This window comes from Pelodiscus sinensis, chromosome 28 (genome assembly GCF_052426305.1).
Source record: "Pelodiscus sinensis isolate ZL-2025 chromosome 28, ASM5242630v1, whole genome shotgun sequence".
In the NCBI taxonomy this organism is placed as follows: Eukaryota; Metazoa; Chordata; order Testudines; family Trionychidae; genus Pelodiscus; species Pelodiscus sinensis.
The window spans coordinates 10338463-10362716 of NC_143079.1; the positions used below are offsets into that span (position 1 = coordinate 10338463).

Genomic DNA, 24254 nt, shown 5'->3' on the forward strand with positions numbered 1-24254 from the left:
AGAGGCTTCAGGCAATCACATCACTCTAAATTTTAAAAGTAACACATTTCAGATTCAGGATAATTTAAAACATTAACAAACGCTAGTAGAATCAGGACAGAAATTTGCTGGCCCTGTTTTTTTTTTTAATCATCCATCAAGGCACAATGATAATTAGATGGATGGGTGGTAACGAATCACAGCACTGAACAAGCATTTGGGATTTTGGAGGTCACAAAGTATAAAGGAGAGCTAATTTTTAAAATGAGAATCAAGTTTATAAAATAGTAAAACAGCTCAAACCTGTCAAAGTTGTACATATCGACCATATTTGGAAAAATCTGGTTTAAGAGAAAGTGTGGAGCATGGTGTTGTGAGTGAAATTCACCTTTATGACGAGGACTTTGCGGGAGCCACTCAAGTGATAAATTGTTCTTGTGATGACTCTCTGCCGTTGTGGGATGGATTTCAGTTAAACATGTTAAAGTTCTGTGGTCCCTTAGAAACGACACTGGAAATGGTCTCTGACTATTCTGCCACTGAGCTGTTGAGTCATGTTGGGCAATTCACGTTGCCTTGTGTGTCCGTTTCCCCTCCCATCCTGTGTGGTTCTTGTTTGTGTAGCTTATAAGTGCTTCATGGCAGGGATGGTCTCTTATTACATGTTTGTACAGTGCCTCGCTCAGTGATTTCATTTGGAGCTTTTAGTCAGTACCTTAATACAAATAATAAGATTATGTTGAGCTTTTCTCCAGTACTTAAACTCATTACTAACATTTTAATTAACTTTCTATTGCAGGCTTGTTAAATAGTATGTGAGTCTCTTTGTCTTCTGAACTAAAGAATTCCAATTCATCGGGGACTTGTTTACTGAAATGGGTAGAGCAGTGGTCCCCAACGCAGTGCCCACAGGTGCCATGGCGCCCGCTGTGACATTTATGTGTGCCCGCCTAGTGACCAGGGCTTGCCCAAGCCATTCTTGTGCTCCAGGCCTCGGGCTCCCGGCGCATGCATGACCCCTGCCCCAGGCACACAGCGCATGCGTGGCCCCGCCCCTGGGTGCCCGGCAGCCCCAAAAGGTTGGAGACCACTGGGGTAGAGTTTATGTGAGGTGTAACCAGGCTTAGGGCAGAAAGTTCATTATATTGTCTCTTTCTCTTTTGTAAAAACTCAGGATAAAGGTGTCTCTTTCAATAAGATCATACAATATGTCCTTCTGAAAACATGGTAAGTAGTTTTCAACATGGGGATCTGCAGACTCTCTCTAAGACTTCCAAAGGGATCTACACATCTCTTCAAAATGCTTTAGGGATCCACAAATAAAAAAAGGTTGAAAATTCTGTTAAATCTATCTTTGATTTATACAGGTTGAACCTCTCTATTCTGGCTCCCTCAGGGCCTGATTGGTGCCAAACCAGAGAACTGCTGAACCACAGGAGGTCAATATTGTCTAGCAGCAATACCAACACTTCCACTGCTTACTGGGCTCTCAAAGACATTTGGGGTAAATTAGAGCTAAACATCACTGAGAGTCAGGATTGATGGCTGTAAACAAACTTTATGGGACCATGGGAAACTTGGCGACACCCCTTATAAGTGTAAGGAGTGTCTGAATCAATGCTTCCATTGCAACCAGATGAAATGGGAAAGGAATCATGGGTGTGGCTATGTTCACTCAGTTTGCCTAGACCTGCTGGCTACGTCTACACTGGCCCCTTTTCCGAAAGGGGCATGCTAATTTGACAGGTCGTAATAGGGAAATCCGCGGGGGATTTAAATATCCCCCGCGGCATTTAAATAAAAATGTCCGCCGCTTTTTTCCGGCTTTTAGAAAAGCCGGAAAAGAGCGTCTACACTGGCCCCGATCCTCCAGAAAAAAGCCCTTTTCCGGAGATCTCTTATTCCTACCGCGGATTTCCCTATTACGACCTGTCAAATTAGCATGCCCCTTTCAGAAAAGGTGCCAGTGTAGACGTAGCCGCTAGGTTTTCAACAGTTGTTATGTAAATACAGTCCACGCTGGAATGGGAAGGAAATCCTGAGTGTGGTTATGTAAATGAACTTCACTCAAGTTGCTTAGGCCTGCTTGATACTCAACTATTAGAAGGTGTTTTGCCCATTGGAAACAATTTGGCTGTTGTGGGGGTCAAAACTGCGTAAACACTAAATGCAGGAATTGGAAGGCATGGCCACCAATGCTTACAGTTATTGTGAGAATGCACAATGCAGAAAAGTCAAACTGTTTTTTAACTCAGTGAAAAGGAGAGACCCTGTCAGTGTAAATACACTTGGATAGACAGAGGTTGGTCTTTCAGAGACCAATCGATTAAGCTGGGGAGGGAGGTGAGTCAGCAGGCTGCATGCCCTCCAGATGTGAGCTATAAGACTGCTTCAATCTGTTTCTCCCCATAGTTTCAATGACAGAGATAAAGAAAGGCTCCATAAGAAGTCCCTTTTGTATGTAAATTTACTCCAGTGGGTGCTGGAATCTCTTGTGGCTGGACTGTGCTTTGAGCTAAGAGCTGAAATCACTAGGTTTGGCCCAGAGTCAAATCCACCACAGACATGAGGAGAGCAGCAGCAGCGAGGGGCAACGACTGGCCAGCAGAGCAGTGCCAGAGAGCAGTGAGCAGGTGGATGGCGAGTGACAAGAAGAGTGAGTAAGATGCCTCCTACCTCCCCCTCCCCCTCCCTCAGGATGGGAGGTGAATTTTGAAGACCACCTCTGAACTCTGGTTTGACCAAGGGCAGCAACTGTGAGGAGGGTGCACAGATGGGTTGGGCATATGAAGGGGACATTTACATTGCTGGACTTGAGAGCTTGAAAGGAAAAGGACATTGCCCAACCTACTTGAGCTGGGATTTTTACTTGTGGGTTTGGTTATGAACTCTGAGGTGTTTTTCCATGAACTCTGTTTGTGGAGTTTTCCCAAACACATTACTTCTCCCATTTTTTATTAAAAATTTCTTTTCCACACTCAGACTCTGTGCTTGTGAGTGGGTAAGCATTGCTTCTCAGAGGCACCCAGGGGCTGTGTGAATTTCCCCAATTACTAGGTGGGGGCTCAGATTAGTTCTGTGATGGATGGATGGAGAAGAACCCCTAGATATCGAACCCAGCCCTGGCTGCTGCCCTGCTACCTGGCAGAAGGGTTACATAAGTGGACATTCAGATAACTAAAATCACACCAGACCGTGTATGTTGCCAGACCAGAGAGTGCCAGATTAGAGAGGTTCAACCTGTATTTGCAAAGTTTTGCACCATCAATAATTTTGGTGTTCTGTTTATTGCAGTGCAGTCAAGCACACAACACACAAGGACACACACACAATAAATGTAGCAGTCAGTACAGACACTTAAAAACTTGTGACTTTTGCCTGTAACAGCTAGGCTCAAAATTAGGCAAAGGTTTCCAACCACTCAAGGAGTGACACTCTTGAGCAGCTTTCCAAGGGGAGCAGTGGTGACTTTATGACTGAGCTTGATAAGTTTGTAGAGGGGATGATATGATGAGACTGCCTACAACTACATGTAGCCAACTGCCAGGAGCAAAAATCCCCATGACGCTATTATTCTAACTCAGTGGTTCTCAAACTTTTTGGTCCATGGTCCACCTGGCTCAATGCAAACCTTTCCATGGACCACCAGTTGCTAGTGGACACTCACTGTTAATTATATAGGACACGGGTTACTTTCAGGTTCAAACTAGTATAAATGGTGAACTCTCTGCAACCTGAAATCATTAAGCCATGATTTGAGGACTTCAGTAGCTCAGCCAGAGGTCAGGAGTGGGTGAGAGTCTGTGTTCTGCAACATGCAGGACGTCAAACTAGATAATTATGATGATCCTTTCTGATCTTGATTGCACCCGAGCCATTTTGCTAGTAGTACTGCAGTTAGGGATAACAGTTTAATTTAACCAGTAAGAAAGGAAATATTAATTATTAAACAGATTAAGCACTTTAACTGTCTCATATTAGTTTATCAAACTTCATTTTAATGAACATAAAATATTAATTTATGTCCCACACAAAAGGTTTCAATGTTTTCTTTACTTATGGCAGGGGTGGGGAACTAGTTTTGGATTGGGGACCACTGACCCACAGAAAAATCAGTTGGGGACCACACAAGTGAGAAGTGAAAAAACTCTCTACCCCCCCTTACTGATGTGGCCCCCAACTGAGACATCTCCCTCCTCTGGCCATCCAGCCCCTTGGAGTGATGGGGAGCAACAGGGAGGACTGAGGTTTAGGGCTTCTTATGGGTGAGATTTATGCTTCTGGGATTTCAGGGTTAGTGGATTTTATGGACGCCCCTAGGCTCTGAGGTGGGGACATAAATGAGGGGTGTAGTGTGAAGGACAGTGAATAGGATAGGGTTGGAGTACAGGATCTGGGTGGAAGGTGGTGCACAGGAGGGGGTCGGAGTACAAGGTCAGGGTTGGAGGTAAGGTGCAGGAGCAGGCTGGGAGTAGTGTCTGGCCACAGGGCAGGGTGCAGGAGTGGGTTGGGGATGCAGGGTCTCAGCGGGGGGCAATGCAGGAGCAGGGTGGGGGCGTGGGGTCCGGGCATGAGGGGACAGAGGGCACGGTGGTAAACCTCATTTTACGAGGAAGAACGCCTTTTTTCGAAAGTGCTCTTTCGAAAAAAGGCGTTCTTGAATGCAAACAGGGGTTTTTCAAAAGAGAGCGTCCAGACTGCCTTTCGAAAAAGCAGCTTGCTTTTTCGAAAGTTCCACTTGCAGTCTAGATGCTCTTTTTCGAAAGAGGCTTGCAGTCTAGACATAGCCATACAGAGAAATCTTATTTACATGGATATATACATACAAACAATAAAAAATCACTACAAACAAATCAAACTATTTATCTTACAAACTGACAAGGAAGAAAGATAGTTATTTGAATTTCCATCTTTAAATCCTTAGGAAGCCCTTAGATACTATAGTAAGAAAAGAAAGAAAGCTTTCTTTCTTTCTTTCTTTCTTTCTTTCTTTCTTTCTTTCTTTCTTTCTTTCTTTCTTTCTTTCTTTCTTTCTTTCTTTCTTTCTTTCTTTCTTTCTTTCTACCATGATAATCTAGTTCCATTTCCTGCATAATAAAGGCCATACAATCTTACCCAGCAAACCTTTGTAATGAAGGATCGATCCATCTGTCAGACAATTGAAAAGCTATGGTTTGTTTATTTTAAGGATGACCACAGTCAATACCCATATTCTCAAAGTTCAACCCTATATTTCATGTTGAAAGCACTCAGATAAATAAGGGAATTGGGGTGGGGGAGGGGTGGGATCTCATATTAGTTAGCCATGACTTAAATAAGCATAATTATTATTGAGGGTGATTGGACTAATAGGGTTCGACTGCAGCTCAGAATTCAGAGATGGTGCACCTGGAGGTGGGGAAGCTACACCATATTGCAGTGGTACCCAACGCAGTGCTCACGGGCACCATGGCGCCCTCCGGGGCATTTATATGCACCCACCACATGATCTGGACCGGCACCACCCCCGGCGCGCAGCACATGTGTGGTGCCGGTCCCGGACGCGCAGCGTGTGAGTGGCCCCGCCCCCGGGGTCCCGGCAGCCCCAAAAGGTTGGGGACCACTGCCATACTGAATCAGGAAGCATCTTGCCAATTTCTTTTCTTTTTTTTTTCAGCAGGGGGGACTAGAGGATGAAATGTAACACTTAACTTTTTCCCCCTCTGTGCCTTTTGCCTTGAAGCATGACTTAAAACTAGTCATTATCTCTTAACAGCAGATGGTAGTGTGAAATAAAAGCAGGCTGTTGAGTCAAAATGAGCAGGTTGTTCCTACCCATACACTTTGATCTTCGGAGAAGCAATGAGATAAGTATGAGACAGGTCAGCTTTTCAAAGCTTTCTTGCTTAATTTCTGCTGCTTAGGCATTCGTTTTCCAATGGCTTCCATACCATCTGAGAGAGAAATTCAGCTGAGGTTCCGGGCAGCTGTCCACAATTGTACACATAGATGTTGAAAATGAATGGAGGTTTCGGTGAACCAAAGGGCCTCAACCTCTCCTCTGCAGCTCACAGAGGCTCGGTGCAGGTTAAAATGTGCATGGCGCTGGTTCAGGGGTGGATACAGGGATGTGATAAGCTTGACTGGCATCACAGAAAGGATCGAGGCTGAGGATGTAAATGGCTAAATCACAATACAGGCCTGGCAGAGCTGCACAGGGCTTGTAGATGAGGCCAAGAATTTTCAGTTATGTCTACACTGCAGTTAAAAATCTGCGGCTGGGCCATGGTCATAACGCTCAGCCTAAGGGGCTGTGTAATATCAGCAGAGACATTTGGGCTTGGGTTGAGGCTTGGTCAGACAGATAGGAAGGTCGGAGCCCAAAGGTCTATGCTGCAATTAAACAGCCTTATAGCCCAAGTCAGTGGGCACAGTCCAGCCACGGATGTCCAAATGCAGTGTGGACACACCCTTTGATGATGGCAGTTGGTAGTCTGATGTCGTCATCTCTGGATAATGATTGCTATCTGCCGAAAGGCTCCAACAAAAGTGTGTGTGTGGGGAGAGTTCAGAGATTATTTTAGGTGCTGTAGAAATAAGTTCAGAGTGTTCACAGATAAAACAAAGGGTGGGAGGGGAAACCAAAGCACACACAAGAAGTGACATATGGCAGATCCAAGAGTAAAATGCCCCCAACCTGAGTTCTTGCTTCTACCTGACCTGCTCTCCCTAGTTTGGGAACAGTTAAATATAGAGGTTTTGGTCTAGAACTATCTCAGATAGGAAAATGTAATATATTCCAGGGCTATTTAACTGAAAGGGGTTTGTCTCTTTTGTATGATCAAAGAAATATTGTAATTTAGAAATACCTTACTTTATAATCGAGCCCCAAATCAGTGAAAGAAGCCAAGCAGGCAGGCATTGAAACTAGAGGTAGACAGGACTCTGATCTATAACAGAAGAGCCCTGCGCTTAGTTCCTAGTTCTGCCTCTAGCCTGCTCTGTACCCGGCAGCACATGGGATCCCTTCTGGGCCCCTGTTTTGCTTTCTGTAGAACAGGGATAACACTATTCACCTGAAGTGCTTTGACAGTGACAAATAGAAAGTCCTCTATAAAAAGTGGGTATTTCATAGCCACCGAATGGATATAAAATGAGGAATAACTAGTTCAAGAGCCCACACACAAATCTTGCCAATATGCCTCTTGCCTGACTTAGAGTGTCACCTGCCACAGGCAGTTCCGACTTCCTGGACACGGGTCCTTGATCTCGGTGCTGAGACTTTCAACATGGCAAATATAGATTTAGTCCTCATTATTCCCCGGGACTTCAATATCTGTAGCTGTCACGTTAACACTGATTTTTTTTCTTTTAATTTACCTTGTTCCAATAAAGCCACATAAGCCCAGTGCTTAGAAAACATCCCCCCTCATCCAGTCACAGTGTGTTTTCCCCTTTCAACAAGTTCAGATGGTGCTGTTCACTGTGTGGGTGAAGCCATGTTACCATCAGTGCTATGGGCTTAAATCACAAAGCTTAGAACATAAGAACATAAGAATATAAGAACGGCCGTACTGGGTCAGACCAAAGGTCCTTTAGCCCAGTATCCTGTCTGCCGACAGTGGCCAGCACCAGGTGCCCCAGAGAGGGTGGACAGAAGACAATGATCAAGCGATTTGTCTCCTGCCATCTCTCTCCAGCCTCTGACAAACAGAGGCCAAGGACACCATTTTATCCCCTGGCTAATAGCCTTTTATGGACCTAACCTCCATGAAATTATCTAGCTTCTCTTTAAACTCTGTTATAGTCCTAGCCTTCACAGCCTCCTCTGGCAAGGAGTTCCACAGGTTGACTACACGCTGTGTGAAGAAGAACTTTCTTTTATTAGTTTTAAACCTGCTACCCATTAATTTCATTTGGTGTCCTCTTTTAGAGAGGATTTAGTGCATTCTAACTTCCAGTGCCCTACCAATGACATTTCAGCTTGCCAAGGGATCACAACCTTTTTCTTTCTGAGAGGCCCCCTCTAGGCCTGCCGATAGGGGGAGGCGACTGCTCTGAGACCCGGAGATACCAAAGGGCCCAGAGTTCCCAGGCACAGCTGCCAGTACTGCAGTAGTGGTGACAGCCTCAGGCCCTTTAAGCAGCTGCCCACATAACGGTGTCCGGGCAGCACTGAGAGCTGACTGGGGGAGGTGCAGCGCTCTCGGGGAGGTGCTGAGGGATGGCTAGCCTCTGCCCCGCCTTTTCTGACTGAGGCCCCGCCCTCCTGTAGTCCTGGAGCAGCCCCTCCTCCCCACCTTGCTCAGAGGCCCCATGAGGCTGTCAGCCCCACTGCCCCCCCCCCCCACACAATCTATAAAATTCCATGTCCCACCTGTGGCCACAACAACACTTTTTCTGTGTTTTCAATAGATTAAAAGCCAGGGTCAGTGTTAGGGGGTAGCAAGCAGGTCAGCTGCCCAGGGCCCCACACCACTGGGGCCCCCATTAAGCTAAGTTACTTGGGATTTGGCTTTCAGCCCTGGGCCTCCAGTGTGTCCTGCTCTCCAGCTTCTTTTGAGAGACCTGCTGAAACTTGCTTGTGGCACTCTCCGGGAGCCCTCGGCCCCTGGTGGAGAACTGCTGGGCTCCACAATCTAAAGCATCACCTGAAAAAGAGCCCTGGGTGATTCAAACGCTTCTTGCTCTCACCAACAAAAGCTGATCCAAGAAAAGATTCTCCCTCTCCTATCTTGTCTCTCATGTAAACAATGGCAGGGATTTATTGCAGACAGAATGCACTGTGGAGAGCGGCTGATTATAGATCATCATTATCCCCTGGCCTTTCCTTTCTCCCCTCAGCTTGGATTTGCATCTGCAGTGCCTCTCACAGAGACAGCCTAGCAGGAGTACGGCTGATATCTCCACCAAGTAGAGTGTTCCACTTCTCTGCATTCTCCCATTGCAGCTTAATGGCACATGGCAAAACTAATTCATTACAGAGCCCTCCCCCATATTCCCCTGCCCCCTCCCACTTCCCCGGTCTTCCTGCCCCAGTGACAGCTGTACCCCCGTTGCTAGGTAAAGTGGCCGGAGCTTCATGGAATTCACTGGGAATTGATCCATTTTGCTTTTTTGTATACACAGGGAGGGCCACAAGCAATCTCACTTATTTGGCTGCAGCACAGGCAGATGTGATAAAAGCTGATTAGTGTCTAAAATGTTTACCGCTGCAACCCATCTGTGTTCAGTCCTAAAATACCTGGCTTGAAATGACCAAGTACCAGGAAGTCAATGGTGCTATAAACAAAGCACACGAGGATTTCTCATGTCAAAATATGTATCTATAATATAGAGGCCTGATCATGTATTTATACTGTGTAACTCTTGCCTGTAACTCATAGAGGTTAAGATTTACAGATATCTATTGGTTGATAGAAAATTATCACAAACATGCACAGCTGAGATTTGAACTCTAAAGGCACTTTGAGAGAGGCATGTTATTTAATTATCAACCTCTTGCAAGAGCTTAACAGATGTAACCAGATATAGGTGAGAGGATTATTCTAGGAGGGGGTGGGTGAGATTCTGTGGCCTGCACTGTGCAGAGGGTCAGACTAGATAGAATCATAGAATAATAGGACTGGAAGGGACCTCAAGAGGTCATCGAGTCCAGCCCCCCGCCCTCAAGGCAGGATCAAGCTCCGTCTACACCATCCCTGACAGATGTCTATCTAACCTGTTCTTAAATATCTCCAGAGAGGGAGATTCCACCACCTCCCTTGGCAATTTATTCCAATATTTGACCACCCTGACAATTAGGAATTTTTTCCTAATGTCCAATCTAAACCTCCCCTGCTGCACTTTAAGCCCATTACTCCTTGTCCTGTCCTCAGAAACCAAGAGGAACAAATTTTCGCCTTCCTCCTTGTGACACCCTTTTAGATATTTGAAAACCGCTATCATGTCCCCCCTTAATCTTCTTTTTTCCAAACTAAACAAGCCCAGTTCATGAAGCCTGGCTTCATAGGTCATGTTCTCTAAACCTTTAATCATTCTTGTCGCTCTTCTCTGTACCCTTTCCAATTTCTCCACATCTTTCTTGAAATGTGGCGCCCAGAACTGGACACAGTACTCCAGCTGAGGCCTAACTAGTGCAGAGTAGAGCGGCAGAATGACTTCACGAGTTTTGCTTACAACACACCTGTTGATACAACCTAGAATCATATTTGCTTTTTTTGCAACAGCATCACACTGTTGACTCATATTCAACTTGTGGTCCACTATGACCCCTAGATCCCTTTCTGCCATGCTCCTTCCTAGACAGTCGCTTCCCATCTTGTATGTATGGAACTGATTGTTCCTTCCTAAGTGGAGCACTTTGCATTTCTCTTTATTAAACCTCATCCTGTTTACCTCTGACCATTTCTCTAACTTTCTAAGGTCATTTTGAATTATGTCCCTATCCTCCAAAGAAGTTGCAACCCCACCCAGTTTGGTATCATCTGCAAACTTAATAAGCGTACTCTCTATCCCAATATCTACATCATTGATGAAGATATTGAACAGTACGGGTCCCAAAACAGACCCTTGAGGAACTCCACTTGCTATCCCTTTCCAGCAGGATTTAGAACCGTTAACAACAACTCTCTGACTACGGTTATCCAGCCAATTATGCACCCACCTTATCGTGGCCCTATCTAAGTTATATTTGCCTAGTTTATCAATAAGAATATCATGCGAGACCGTATCAAATGCCTTACTAAAGTCTAGGTATATGACATCCACCGCTTCTCCCTTATCCACAAGGCTCGTTATCTTATCAAAGAAAGCTATCAGATTAGTTTGGCATGACTTGTTCTTCATAAACCCATGCTGGCTATTCCCTATCACTTTATTACCTTCCAAGTGTTTGCATATGATTTCCTTAATTACCTGCTCCATTATCTTCCCTGGGACAGACGTTAAACTGACCAGTCTATAGTTTCCTGGGTTGTTCTTATTCCACTTTTTATAGATGGGTACAATATTTGCCCTTTTCCAGTCTTCTGGAATCTCCCCTGTCTGCCATGATTTTTCAAAGATCATAGCTAAAGGCTCAGATACCTCCTCTATCAGCTCCTTGAGTATCCTGGGATGCATTTCATCAGGACCTGGTGACTTGCTGACATCTAACTTTCCTAAGTGATTTTTAACTTGTTCTTTGTGTATCCTATCTTCTAAACTTACCCTCTCTCTGCTTGTATTCACTACGTTAGGCACTCTTCCAGACTTCTCGGTGAAGACCGAAACAAAGAAGTCATTGAGCATCTCCGCCATTTCCAAGTTTCCTGTTACTGCTTCTCCCTCCTCACTAAGCAGTGGGCCTACCCTGTCCTTGGTCTTCCTCTTGCTTTTAATGTATTTATAAAAGGTCTTCTTGTTTCCCTTTATGCCTGTAGCTAGTTTGATCTCATTTTGTGCCTTTGCCTTTCTAATCTTGCCCCTGCATTCCCGTGTTGCTTGCTTATATTCATCCTTTGTTAGTTGTCCTAGTTTCCATTTTTTATATGACTCCTTTTTTATTTTGAGATCATGCAAGATCTCCTTGTTAAGCCAAGCTGGTCTTTTGCCATATTTTCTATCTTTCCTACACAGCGGAATTGTTTGCTTTTTGATGATCATAATGGTCCCTTCTGACCTTAAAGTCTATGTCTATTGGCAACATGGTTAAACAGTAAGGGTTGTCCAGTGGTTAGGGTACAACCATGAGACTTAGGAGACCAGGAGTCAAATTTCTTGCTCCATCACAGGCTTCCTGTGGGACCTTGGGCAAGTCAGTGTGTGCCTCAGTTGCCCTTCTGTAAAATGGGAAGAATAGCACTGACCTCCCACGCAGGTGTGTTGGGAGATTGACTATCATGAAGTGCTCATATACTATGCTAATAGGCCCCATATAAAGTGCCATGGTCTCCTTACCAGAGAATCACCACTGAGAAACTATTTCTCTGCTGGATGACGTCTGCAGTTTGCTAGCCAGTGGCAGAGAGGAGTCTGCCCAAGGACACCAGACAGAGCTGCATTGCTTCTCGGAGGTATGAAATACATTTCTTATCCCATTTCCCCAAGCCATTATTCTCTTGGCAGTAGATTCACTCCACAAGAAGTAAACAAGTATGAAGAGCAACAACTGTTTAAAATCCTACAAGTCATGGTCTCCTTGGGGTTTGCCAATAGCGTTCCATTTTCTCTCTGTTTTTATGCCATGATCCGGTGAGGACACATACTTACCATGATGTATAAGATCGATCTCACTGCTGCCAAGTTAAGTGCACATTGAAATCTTTGCAGAATTACAACCTTAGACTGTAACAGAGCCTTAGGTCTAACATGTTTTAATATGTGTCTCTTATATAAAACACTGTTAGTACTTAAATAAATAAATAATAAATGTCACTAGTATGTCAATATTTCCTTTTGAATTAGGCTTAAAAGGCACAGGCTCACAGTATCTCAACTGGCGCACATACCTTTAGCGAGTCTATCCAATGGCAAGGGAGGGAGTGAAATGCTGAATGAGTATTATTTCATGTGACTGATTTAGTATGTATCATTGAGAATGACAAGTGCTTTGGCTTTCACTCCAGTGAAAAGCACAAGAGCATAAGGCATAAGATGCTGTTCTACCTGAACAGTTGGGCTTGTTTGTCAGCTGATGAAATGTGGTTAGACTGCAAAAAAGAATTTGTAAAAGTGACATTGTGGGGCTCCAAGTTAATTATGTTTCAAAGTTAATTATGTCTCAACATTTTTCACATCAACCGCTCAGTTAACAATGAAAATATATATAACTGCGGCCTGGCAAACCTGCCCTGAGGTTCACAAGTCAAGTTGGTTTCTTACCTTCTTGACATCACCATATGTTCGCAGGCCATATGAAGCCTTTCCTTACTACCAGCTGACCCCCGGATCTTCAAATTATTCCCAGGGGTACGTCTAGACTACAGGCTTTTGTTGACAGGAGTTTTGTCGACAGATACTATCGACAAAGCTTCTGTCGACAAAGAGCATCTAGACTACATCCAATTCTGTTGACAAAGCAAGCCGCTTTCTGTTGACAAAGCAAGCTGCAAAGGACAGTGTAGATGCAATAACTCCTTCTGTCGACAGAACTCTGTCGACAAAAGGCGTTATCCCTCATAGAATGAGGTTTACAGCCGTCGACAAAACTGCTGAGTTCTGTCGATGTTATGTTGACAGAACTCAGCAGCAGTGTAGACGCAGGTACAGTTTTGTTGACAACAGTCCACTTTTGTCGACAAAACCCTATAGTCTAGACACACCCCTAGTGACACTTAAGTAGTCTTATGTGCCTTCAATGGGATAAGGAGGGACACGGATCAGCGTTCTTGTCACTCTCCCCATCAGTGCCTGGCCTGGGTCAGGGAAGCTAATGATCCAACCAGTGAGCCAAATTTGATGATGAATCCTGGTCACATGACACATGTTGCAGGTACATTAGGAAGAAGAATGGGGTATAATCATGTATCTACCTGCACAAGAATGAAGAGACTCAAGTTCACTGAGTTATAGCCATGCAAAGCTAATGCAGATAACAGGAGTCAAAAGCCGTATGGTCTTGGTTTGTTATCAAAAAAAGAGCAGCTAAGCCTCTCTCACAGGGGAACAGACGTGATGAAGCTATTTTTACATTAGAACTTAAAGTTATCTTTAAAAATAAGGTTCTTTAGTTTTTACAGAGGTTTTTACTGGCCAAAACTAAGTTAAGAACATAAAAACATAACAGCAATACTGGGTCAAACCAAAGGTCCATCTAGCCCAGTGTCCTGTCTTCCAAAGTGACCAGTATCAGGTGCCCCAGAGGGAGTGAACAGAACAGGGAATCGTCAAGTGATCCCTCTCCTGTCATCCATTTTTACCCTCTGACAAACAGAGGCTAGGAACACCATTCCTACTCATTCTGTCTAATAGTAATAAGTATTGATGGACTTGACCCCCATGAAGTTAGCTAGTACTTTTTTGAACCCTATTAAAGACCTGGTCTTCACAACAGCAGCCGGTTATTAATGGTTAAGTACGACTATACTGGTTGAAACCAAAGGCCAGGTGTACACTGGACCTAGAAAGTCAGATTAAAGTATGCAACTGCAGCTACATAAAATACATTCACCTTAAGCTGAACGTGGTGCAATTTTCACAGAGGGAGGCCAATGGAAGCGAACGTTCCCATTGGCTTCCCTTACTGCTCATGACTGCAAAGAGTACCAGTGCTGACTAGAGCCACCCTCAGCGTTTGATTTAGCAGGTCTTTACTAGACCCGCTAAATCAAATACCAGAAGATTGATCTCTGGAGCAGCAAGTGAAGATATATCTATCTGTCTTCTGACAAGGGCTAATGCTGACTGCTCTAGAGGAAATAAACAGAACAGGGAATCATCAAATAATCCATTCCCTATCACTCATTTCCAGCTTCTGGCAAACAGAGGTTAGAATAACCAACCCTTCTCAATAGCAATTGATAGAACTATCTTCCAGGAACTTATTTTTCCACAGAAGTCCTGTATACATCACTTATGTTCCAACAAAAGGCCTATTTCCAGGACTAAAATGCAACCTACCTGGTGCAGAGGCCTTGTGTTAAATATCTGCCAAAGGGTAAGGAGCAGTAGGTAAGGAAACATTCACTAGAAATAGGTTTGTTTGTTTGCTTTTCTTTTGCTTCCCATGTCAATGTATATCTGTATGGTACGTGTTATGTGTAGCATAATATAATTGGGCTGATACAGTTGCCTTTTCACTGTCAAGATGCAAACAGTAGTGTACAAATGAGAGAGTATGTTCACGCTCGGGCAAACATAGCAAATGCCCAAAGAAGCTCGCTGCAGCCTGCAAACAGGATGGTATGAACCAAAATCAGAAGCCTTGCCAGACAACTGCATAAAACACTGTCGACCATCGATCCCAGTGGGGTTGCAGCCATTTACAATGGGTATGAATCTGGCTCTGCGTCTGTAAAATGAGAGGTAATTCTCCTTGTTTCACATAAAAAAGCCCATTTTGAAAATGTGACCTTGTTAATTACTCCCCCGTTTGCAGGATCTGGCGCTAATTCTCTAGGACACTGTGGAACACCCTGTTTTAAGCATGTGAATAGTTCTGCTGGAATCACTGGCTTGACTGACTTGATTTGTTGCTCTGCTACATCAGGACCTAAATGAGGACCTAGGTGCATCATTTCAGTACATGTTATGTGTGAGCAAACACAGAAGCTACCTGTGTAGCTTAGTGGGCATGTCTAGTCATGGTATTGTTCAGCTAAAACAACGGGTGACCCTACTAAGCCTATACAGCCGTACCCCAGGCATGGACATCACCCAATAACTCCCATTGTTAGAACATGCCAGCACACTCCCCAGATTGTAATGCAATGAGATAGTTAATTCATCGTTCTCTTCCTGCAGAACACACATTTTTCAAGTGAGAAGATGGTTGCTTTTACATCTAAGGATTTTTGGAGTCTGACAAAGATTTAAAGGAAAAAAAACAGTAAAATCAATAAAGAAGTTGAGCAACTTCAATGTGTCCTTAAAATACTGGCGCTTTATTATGAGCACCTGACCTTCTTTTTCCTCTAAATCTTTATTCTTTGTGAAAGCTGAGCTTGGGCACCACGAATGAGCCAGTCAGACCTGTGGGAAATGACGGCCCTGAGAGTTATGGCTCTCTCTTACAAAATAAGAGTCCTTTCAGAAGTCTTTCTGCCTGAGTATTTAATTATTAATACTATATTCCACTCCCTTCTCCGCCCCCTATTATGAAACCTTGTACTGCTTAAGATACTACGGTTTTTATTTCCAATTTGTAAGTGCTGCGTGGTGTATATCTACCCTTTTACAAGTGGCACCTGGTAGCTATGGAGACGAAGAATGTTAAATCCAAGCCGAGGATAGTATTTCAGTGGGGGCTTATGGATGCTGCATGTGTCTTCAGTGATCAGGTGTTTTAATGTCTTCCTGAATCTTCTGTGCTAAAAACGCTCATGTTCACTAAACTGTCGTGCAAATACAGGGCCAGATTCACAACAGCTGCAAACTGAAATGCCTCCATGGATTTCAGTGTCACTTCACTGCTTTAACACCAGCTGATTATCAGGCCCACAAAATACACAGTCTATAGCCTGAGCCTTGCAAATACGTACATGCTTAACTTTACTCACATGGGTAGAACCAATGAAGCAAATTCTTACTTAATATTGGACTGGTACTCCATAGTGTGAGTGTTACACAGGCAACAGTGAACAGGCAGCCTCTGTCCCCAAACAACTTACAGGCCAAGTATCAGAAGAGAAACGTTAGCTACAAGAAGAGACGTAAGAAACAGAGAGAGGGATGTGATTGGCATGAAAAGCAGTGGCTGGCACACACCAGTTGCCCAGCCCTTGTCTAGTGTCTTATTGGGATCACAGCACAGGTGAGTTTTAAGGAGAAATGAAGAATAGGATGGTTCACATGAACAAAGGTTATTAATGTCTTTGGAAGACCACAACTCATGTGATTATCTGAGGTCCTTACTTTGGAATGGATGAAATAACATGAATGTAAGGCAAGATTTTCAGCCTCATTCCACTGAAGTCAAATGGAACCATAACAATTTACATCAGCGAGGGTCTGGTCTGTAGACAGTTCCTCTACCAATTCAAAATGCAGGACTATGTGATTTCTATCATGCCTCTAACCTTAACGTATGGTCTATATTTTGATTTTCCTCTGCCATTTACCTCTTCAACGTTCTTCAAGACTGCTTAGTTAGTGACAACAAAAATATCACTCATCCAGCTAAGCAGGAAACACTAGTTAAAGCTGGTTAACATTTTCCTTCTTGGCCTCATATCCCCTATCTTCCACTTAAATAGTCCTTGATATAGAGAGTCAAATTCTGCTTTAACTAATATAGGTTCAAATCAGAATTGGTAATTCCAGACTTGCAATGGTGTAACAGCAGAATGTAGCCTGAAGATCATAAAGGAGGACCTTTATGAATGCTTATCTCCAAGGGGAAAACTATAGGTCAGACCCTGGATGTGACCCAATAAATCTACATTTCTCCAGTGCACACATTTAGGAGTCAGAACATTTCTCCAGTATCTAAAATACACAAGTGATTTTCAGGAATGACAGGGCTGGATTCTCAGCTGATGAAAATGTACGTATTTCTACAGCAGGCCGAGGTGCTCCCCTGAGCTACAGCAGCTGAAAATCTAGATCACTCTGTGAGAGTGCATTTAAAGAGGGTGCAAATGTTCCAATTACATACATTTGTATTAAATCTCATCACTGTTTATATGTATCTGAATGTCTATAGCTCGACTGTGAACACATCAGTATTCCGTTATCAAAGCCTTCTAACTGCAGCATAAGATTTGACAACTTGTTGTCAAAGTTATGTTGCATTTACCATCTTTTATAACAAACATTGGAAATCTTGCTTCAATTATTTTTCTTTGCAAAGCAATCAATTGCAAACATATTAAAACAATGTATTGCAAGCTCACAGTGGCCTGATATCCTCTTGGCCTTTAATTTCTCACTAGTGCAGTGTTTCTCAACCAGTGGTACAAGTACCTTGAGGGGTCTCGAGAGAAGTCTGGGGGGGGGGGGGGTACGTCAACACAACTGAAATTTGGAGAAAACTGAATTTTTGTTTACGTTTTACAGCACTTTATAATTTTTCTACTTTTTACACCCAAAAATTTCATCACCCACCGGGCTATGATAAGTTGTTTAAACAAATATGTCGCAATGGTTGGAAAAAAAATTGTGCTCTGAAAACTGTAGGTATTGGGGGTACTTGTTTTTTTAAAGGGGTACTTTATAAAAAAAAGGTTGAGAAACACTGTATTAGGGTACAAGTCAGCATGTAGAATTTGTCAAATCTGGCCCTGAAATTCCCTCCCTTAATTGCCCAGAGACCTATAACTTTCCATTTGGATGCCATGAACACATACCAGTATAGTCTATTTTTAAACCTAAAATGACTTCAAACATGTAGGATCTTCTGTGCACTAAAGCCATTGTAGTAATTTCTTTGATTTCAGGGGGCTTTGAATCAGGCCTTAAAGGGACCTAATTCTCCTGAGTTACTCTGGTATAAATAAAAAGGAGTGTCACTGAAGTTAAATAAACTACACTGGTATAAAACCTTTGAGAGAACAGACCCCAGTCCAAACCAGTGTAATTCTATCAAGTCCGGTTGTTTTCCATTGGTGTTGCTGAGAGCAGAATTTGCATCTTTCTTTCTCAATTACTTTTGATGGCAATGATGGATATAACAGGACATTCATTATCAACGGGGATGTCGTGCTAAGAAAAATAACCACTAATCACAGCCTTTCACTTTTCCTCATCAGCCTCCTAAGCCAAAAGCAAAAGTGGTGAGTGCCCAAACTGAGACACCTTAAAAGAGCCTGATTTTCAGAAAGTACTGAATAACTTGCCTCTAAAGAACAGGCCCTTGGAAAGTGTTTCCAGTTGCTCACCAGAACCACTTTTAAAATTACCCAACCTTAATATTTATACAGGTCTGGTTGACAAAGAGACTGGCTAAACTCCTGACCCATCCGTATAAGTGGGAGGAAGAAGGATGTGAACCAGGCACAATACACACCTCAAGTTTTCTGGCTGAGTCTCCACAGACATGATCCACCATTGCTTTAGTACCAATAAAGAGCACATAACACCAAGTAAGTTGCTAATAGGAGACACTGTTAAAATGTAACCACATAAAGCCTTTTTACCATGTATAAATGAGCAGTGGTGATCAAAAGCGCCCTTCCCCGTTTTATTATCCATGTTCTATTAACTACAGAAAGTCTCTGTGACTGCTCAACATTAAGCTGACAAAGTTTAAGGATTTTGGGATGCAGACAATGATAACAGTTCCTGACTGTATCTTCTATACGCTCAGAACCAAACTGATATCTGGCATAAAAGAACACCACCCTCTTGGTCACAAGTGAGGCGTATCTGCTCTATGCCACATTGGACCATCGCCCACCAGCTCAAAGTTTACAGCAAAAATATCAGGCACTTGCAAATGTATCTTATGATTTGGGCCTTCAAGACCTCAGCTCAGCAAAGCACATAAACAAAGACTTAAATCCATCCTTATTCAACCAACCCCTTAAGCAGTGCTTAACTACCATGGTCCCAAATGTGGAAATGTTGGGATCAAGTTTTCCAAATGTGGAAATGTTGGGATCAAGTTTTCCAAATGTGGAAATGTTGGGATCAGCATCATTTTTAATGACTCCATTTTCAAATGGGTCAAATGTGATGTGATCTGATATAAATCCTGGTATAAACACTTTAATACTACTCTTCTATCTGTACTCTTTTAAATAGCAACGATCTTAATCCCCTCCCATTTACACCTAATTAGTAGTGACTCCGTAAAGCCTATAGAGTAATACTAGCGTAAAAGGGGCACATGCAAGAGCAGAATCAGGCCTCAAATGCCTTTAACACGGTTATTTATTCCAACTTCATCTCCTCTTTGAATAAACTTCTTTCAAGTTAAAACTGTTGAAAATAGCCACTGTCACTTCCCTGATGTTGTAATTTAATTAAATGACCTTTCACACTGAGCAAACCCAAAAGCAAAAAAGGCTCATTAATCTTTCTAGTGATTAGATACACCTAAAGAGCTTCAAACATTTACCTCTCCTTCTCAGCAGCTGAAATGGTTTTAGGAGGATCATGGTTCATACCTCACATTCCCTGGAGCCAGAGATGGTAAATGTGCAGGGCCCAGATCCATTAACTGATACATCCATGGTCTCAGAGTTTGTCGGCTTGTAGTCCACGTAATACTCCTGTAAAGGGGAGTTCATTTGCCTTTCAGACTCTCTGGCCTTTTTCCTGCGCCTCTTCATAAGAGAGTGTTGTTGCAGTTGTTTCATGCTGGCTGGGTAGCGTTTCCACGACACATAGATAACCAACAGAATCATAGCCACAGAAAGAAACAGGGCGACGCTCCCAGCAATAATTTTATGAAAGGAAACATGTTCATACTCTGGTTCTGCTCCAGGGGTTGGTAAGTCTGGAGAAGGACTGGGCATCACAGAGGTCATTTGATTGCTTTCCAGTTTAGAAATAGTAGGTTTGGGGATAAAGAGAGGTCTCTGGGGAGTTTTAGGGGGCTGGTATGCTCTTTCAGTGACCACAACCTGGATTTCAGCACAGATATTATATGTTTCCACAGCATCAGTCACCTTTTCGCCCTGGATTTGCTTAGGGCCCGCACATATCATAGTGCTTTCTTTATTGCCCTTGAAATTCTTAAGCCAAGTAACAAGAGGGCAAATGCTCCGAGTACATTCCCACATGTTTCCAGACAGAGTGATGGATATTAGTGAGATCCACGCATTGACGGTCTCCTGAGAGATGTTGGTGAGTTTGTTGGAATCCAAGTTCAGCTTTTGCAAGTTGGGCAGGCATTTGAAGGTCCCCGGTTCTATCCCAGTGATGTCATTCCCCGATAAATCCAAGTTGTGCAAGGAACTCCAAGTCCACGTTAAGCCTTGGTTAATAGACCGGATCCTATTCCACTGCAGATAAATAGAGCGGAGGTTGAAGAGGCGTGGAAAATGGGCAAAGTTGATCTTTGAGAACTGATTGTGCTCCAAGTGGAGTTCTGTAAGCTTCAAGAGACCAGCGAAAGCATTACGGGATAAACTCCGCAGGCGGTTGTATCCCAAATCCAGAAAATCGAGATTTCGGCAATCTTGGAAAACTCTGATTGGCACCGTTTTCAATGAATTTGAGCGCAAATGCAGGATCAAGAGTTTGCGAAGGCCCTTAAATTGCTCCGATTGCAACACCTGCAACTTGTTATAAGACAGGTCCAGATTGCGGAGATTGGGGACTGGGTGAAAGGTTTTGTTGTGCAGATGGGTGATTTTATTGGAGCTCAGAATTAATTCCTTCAGCCGACGGATCCCCTGAAATGCATCCTCATCTACGGAGCTGATGTAATTATGGTCAAGATAAAGCCATATGAGCTGGTTCAGGCCTGCAAACTGATTTGATTTAAGCTTTTGGATGCTGTTGTACCGTAGCGATAAGCCTTGAGACCCTCCAGAAATATTCTGAGGGATGTCTCTGAACGCATGTGACTCACAGTACACAATTTTGCCATCACATCTGCAGTTCTTGGGGCAAGCTCTCTGAGCCCCTGCGAGCATAAGAAACAGCACCATCGGCAGTAGCACTAGCCCCACACTCATGCCTCTCAGCCGCTTAATTAAATGGAAACCTACAATATTAAAAAGAAGACAAATGTCCATTGTAAAGCTATTAAAATAAATCACCCACAGATTACTAATGTCAATGGGGGTTCTGCTAAGGCATTAGTGGCATGGTTGATTTAAAGACAACCTGTTTCGCTCCTTTTCTGCAGTATTGTTTGTATAAATGTCTGTGGTTTTGAGTGCCTATCCCAGCTTCCCTCACCCCCATTCCCCCGACACTCTTATTATTCAATTACTTTTGTGTTATTTATGACCCCTTCGGACGACAGGGAGCCTATTTGCTCGTCATTTGTTCTCATGCACATCAGCATTCTACGTAGCTAGTACAGCCTTATCGTTAGGAACTGAGGCTTTAGCAATACCCATATTTGTCAAGTCACTGTGCCGAATTCATGGCACTTTTGGAAAAGGAAATGAGAAACAGCTTCTCGTGGTTCAACAAGTACAATGGTCCTTCATAAACTCAACTGCATGTAAATCTTCCCTAGCCCACTCTCCAATAATGAATATAAAATAAGAGCCACAGCAGGCAGATTATGTATAATAAAGTTTGTCCCTTCCCTTTAAAATATGTCTTTATTGCACAATGAAATAGCAGAGTTGAGCTTTACCAAATGGCTTTCTGAATAATACTTCTGGTATTGCATTTCAGGTACTTGTCATTTCCATACATACACATGTAACACAAACATAGATGTGCATCTATATCATATAACATTTGTACCAGACCAGATATGAAGATGAGTTTTATTACATGCATTTTTCAAAATAGAATGACCATCATTAAAATATAGATGCACGCATATTTATCCACACGTTAGCTAATAACTCTTTATAGATATAACTATTAATGTTTGTATTTTATACACGGTATGGAAATATATGCACACCTCTATATGACTGTTGACTTAAGAGCAACAAAACCAACAAAGTTTAAAGAGTGAACTGGAATCTGAAAACCTTCCTCGCTGGTGCTGATTTTAATATTTGGTATTTCAGATGTCAGATTGGTTATCCTGTATTAAAGCTGTTATGTGAACACAGTCACATTTTCTACATTCTCTGAATAATCATGAGAATCAGAAAATCCAACACACACACACACTTTCTCAAAGGCTGTAATAATTTTGGGACCACTGGCTCTTTTCAGAATTGTAACCTTACTCACAATTAGGCTGCTTGCTGTCATCAGGAGAATTTATCTCTTGTATAAATAATAGTTTTATTATTTGTGAACACGTCTCTCTCTCTCTCTCTCTCTCTCACACACACACACACACACACACACACACACACTCCTGTGCTGCAGTTATTTACTCTTATGGTCCAATTTTAAACCAAGAGGCAATTAGTGCAAGAATTCCTAATCCAAAAAGCCTCTATATGTCTCTGCCTTTCACTTTAATGGCTAGGTTTTTAATTTAAATCCTGATCTTTCACTATTGCTTATGTGCCAACAGCAGCACAGAAATATGTTTGGGCTATTACAGACCGGAGTGGGGGTGGGGGAGATAAACCTGTCACACTTGAAAAAATAAGACTGGCAAATGACTGCTGGAAATCTAGCAGCTACATTAGGGATATCTTTTCAGATACTGAGTGAAGCTTTTCAAAACCACATATACAACAAAATCCATTGCCCTTCACTCTCCCCCCCCCCCCTGCATCCTCCCCCCACACATGTTCCTCACAAGCTGCAAAGTGTTAAACATCCTTCCTGACAACCTGTATAGCAGATCTACAGGCTTGTTTAATAGGAATATAAACCCAGAAGAAACCCTATATGATTCTCTCTCTCATGGAGATATATGTACTTATCTATGTATGTAGAGCTGTGTGGGTGGGTGGCATAGATTGTGAATGTACTTTCTGCAGTCCTTAACTCAGTGCATGCATTTAATTAATTACATATAAAAACACTGCAGGAGGAAAGGGGGAAACATGATCTAAAAATATAATAGCAAGTACAGTGAGTCACCTAGCAAAGAAATGCACTGCTGCTGTTTAGATTGTTCTCCCTCTTGAACAGCTAATAATCCGACTAAAAAATATACGGTACCGTTTCAACTGTACTAAGAAAGATAGAACAAAAGTTCACTTACCCATCCTTTTCTCGTCCACAAACGTATCCCCCTTTTCTTCCTCCAGCTGTTTTCTCCTCTGTTTCACTCTTGCTTTTGTGTGTGTGTGTGTGTTTTTTTTTTTTAATTTGGTCTCCTTTCCTTAAACCATCATGTCACAGCACAGCTGCCAGTCACATCACCACCGTCCAGCGTGCATGCCAGTAACCCACACAAAGTTCCCCAGAGAGGATAAGCAAGAATTTGGGGGATGAGGGAAGGTAGGGAGGGAAAAAGGATGGGGGGTGGGGAAGACAGGACCAGGGGTGCAGAGCAGATGGGGGGGATCCTAAGCTCTCAGTGCCATTGTGGAAGTCTTTACAGAAGAGAGAGCATTAATTGGCAATCTGCACGTAAAAACGATAGCACACCATGAAGGTAAGCCAACTTCTCTGGCAGGAATAAGAAAATCTTCCCGGGTACCTAGCATCCCTTATTCTGCTGCCTTTTGCCATTCCCAGACACAGCAATCCATCCTCCAGCGCTCCAGTTCTCGAAGCAGACAGGCCTCCTGTGCTGTGGAAGACGACCCCTGTTTAAAAGCTATGCAGGGTAGCTTTCTCCATTTAGCTGGTCAGGTTTAAAGTGTGTTGTAGCTGTGCTGAGAGGCAGCTCTTGTCTAATTCAGAAGGCTTTCCAGAGAGTGATGATGCTCTGGAGCTTGTTGGTGCTAATGTTCTAGTTTGCGATACACTGAGTGCCCTCCACTGGAGAAAACAGATCGCACATTAAAGGCATGAACAAGTGATCCTGTCATTGCTATGCAGACTTTCCCCTTTCAGAAAAGAAAATTAAAGACACAGATTGCTTCTCCCCGCTCCCGCCCCTACCCCATCTCCCTGCCTAGATTATTAAATGTTTATGCCATGGTTTTCTTGCAGTGACT

General features: G+C 43.1%; 1 protein-coding gene across 1 annotated transcript in view; it reads right to left on the bottom strand.

The window, feature by feature from the left end:
- The window catches only part of LRRTM4 (leucine rich repeat transmembrane neuronal 4), a 488761-nt gene extending 464724 nt beyond the window's left edge, over nt 1-24037 (bottom strand). Inside the window, exons 1-2 of the mRNA XM_006114176.5 lie at nt 23351-24037; nt 19707-21253 (exon numbers count right to left, since the gene is read on the bottom strand). Coding sequence (XP_006114238.1) covers nt 19707-21253; nt 23351-23354 — 1551 coding nt within the window. The 5' untranslated portion in view covers nt 23355-24037. The remainder of the gene's footprint in view (nt 1-19706; nt 21254-23350) is intronic.
- Between the last annotated feature and the right edge of the window lie 217 nt (nt 24038-24254).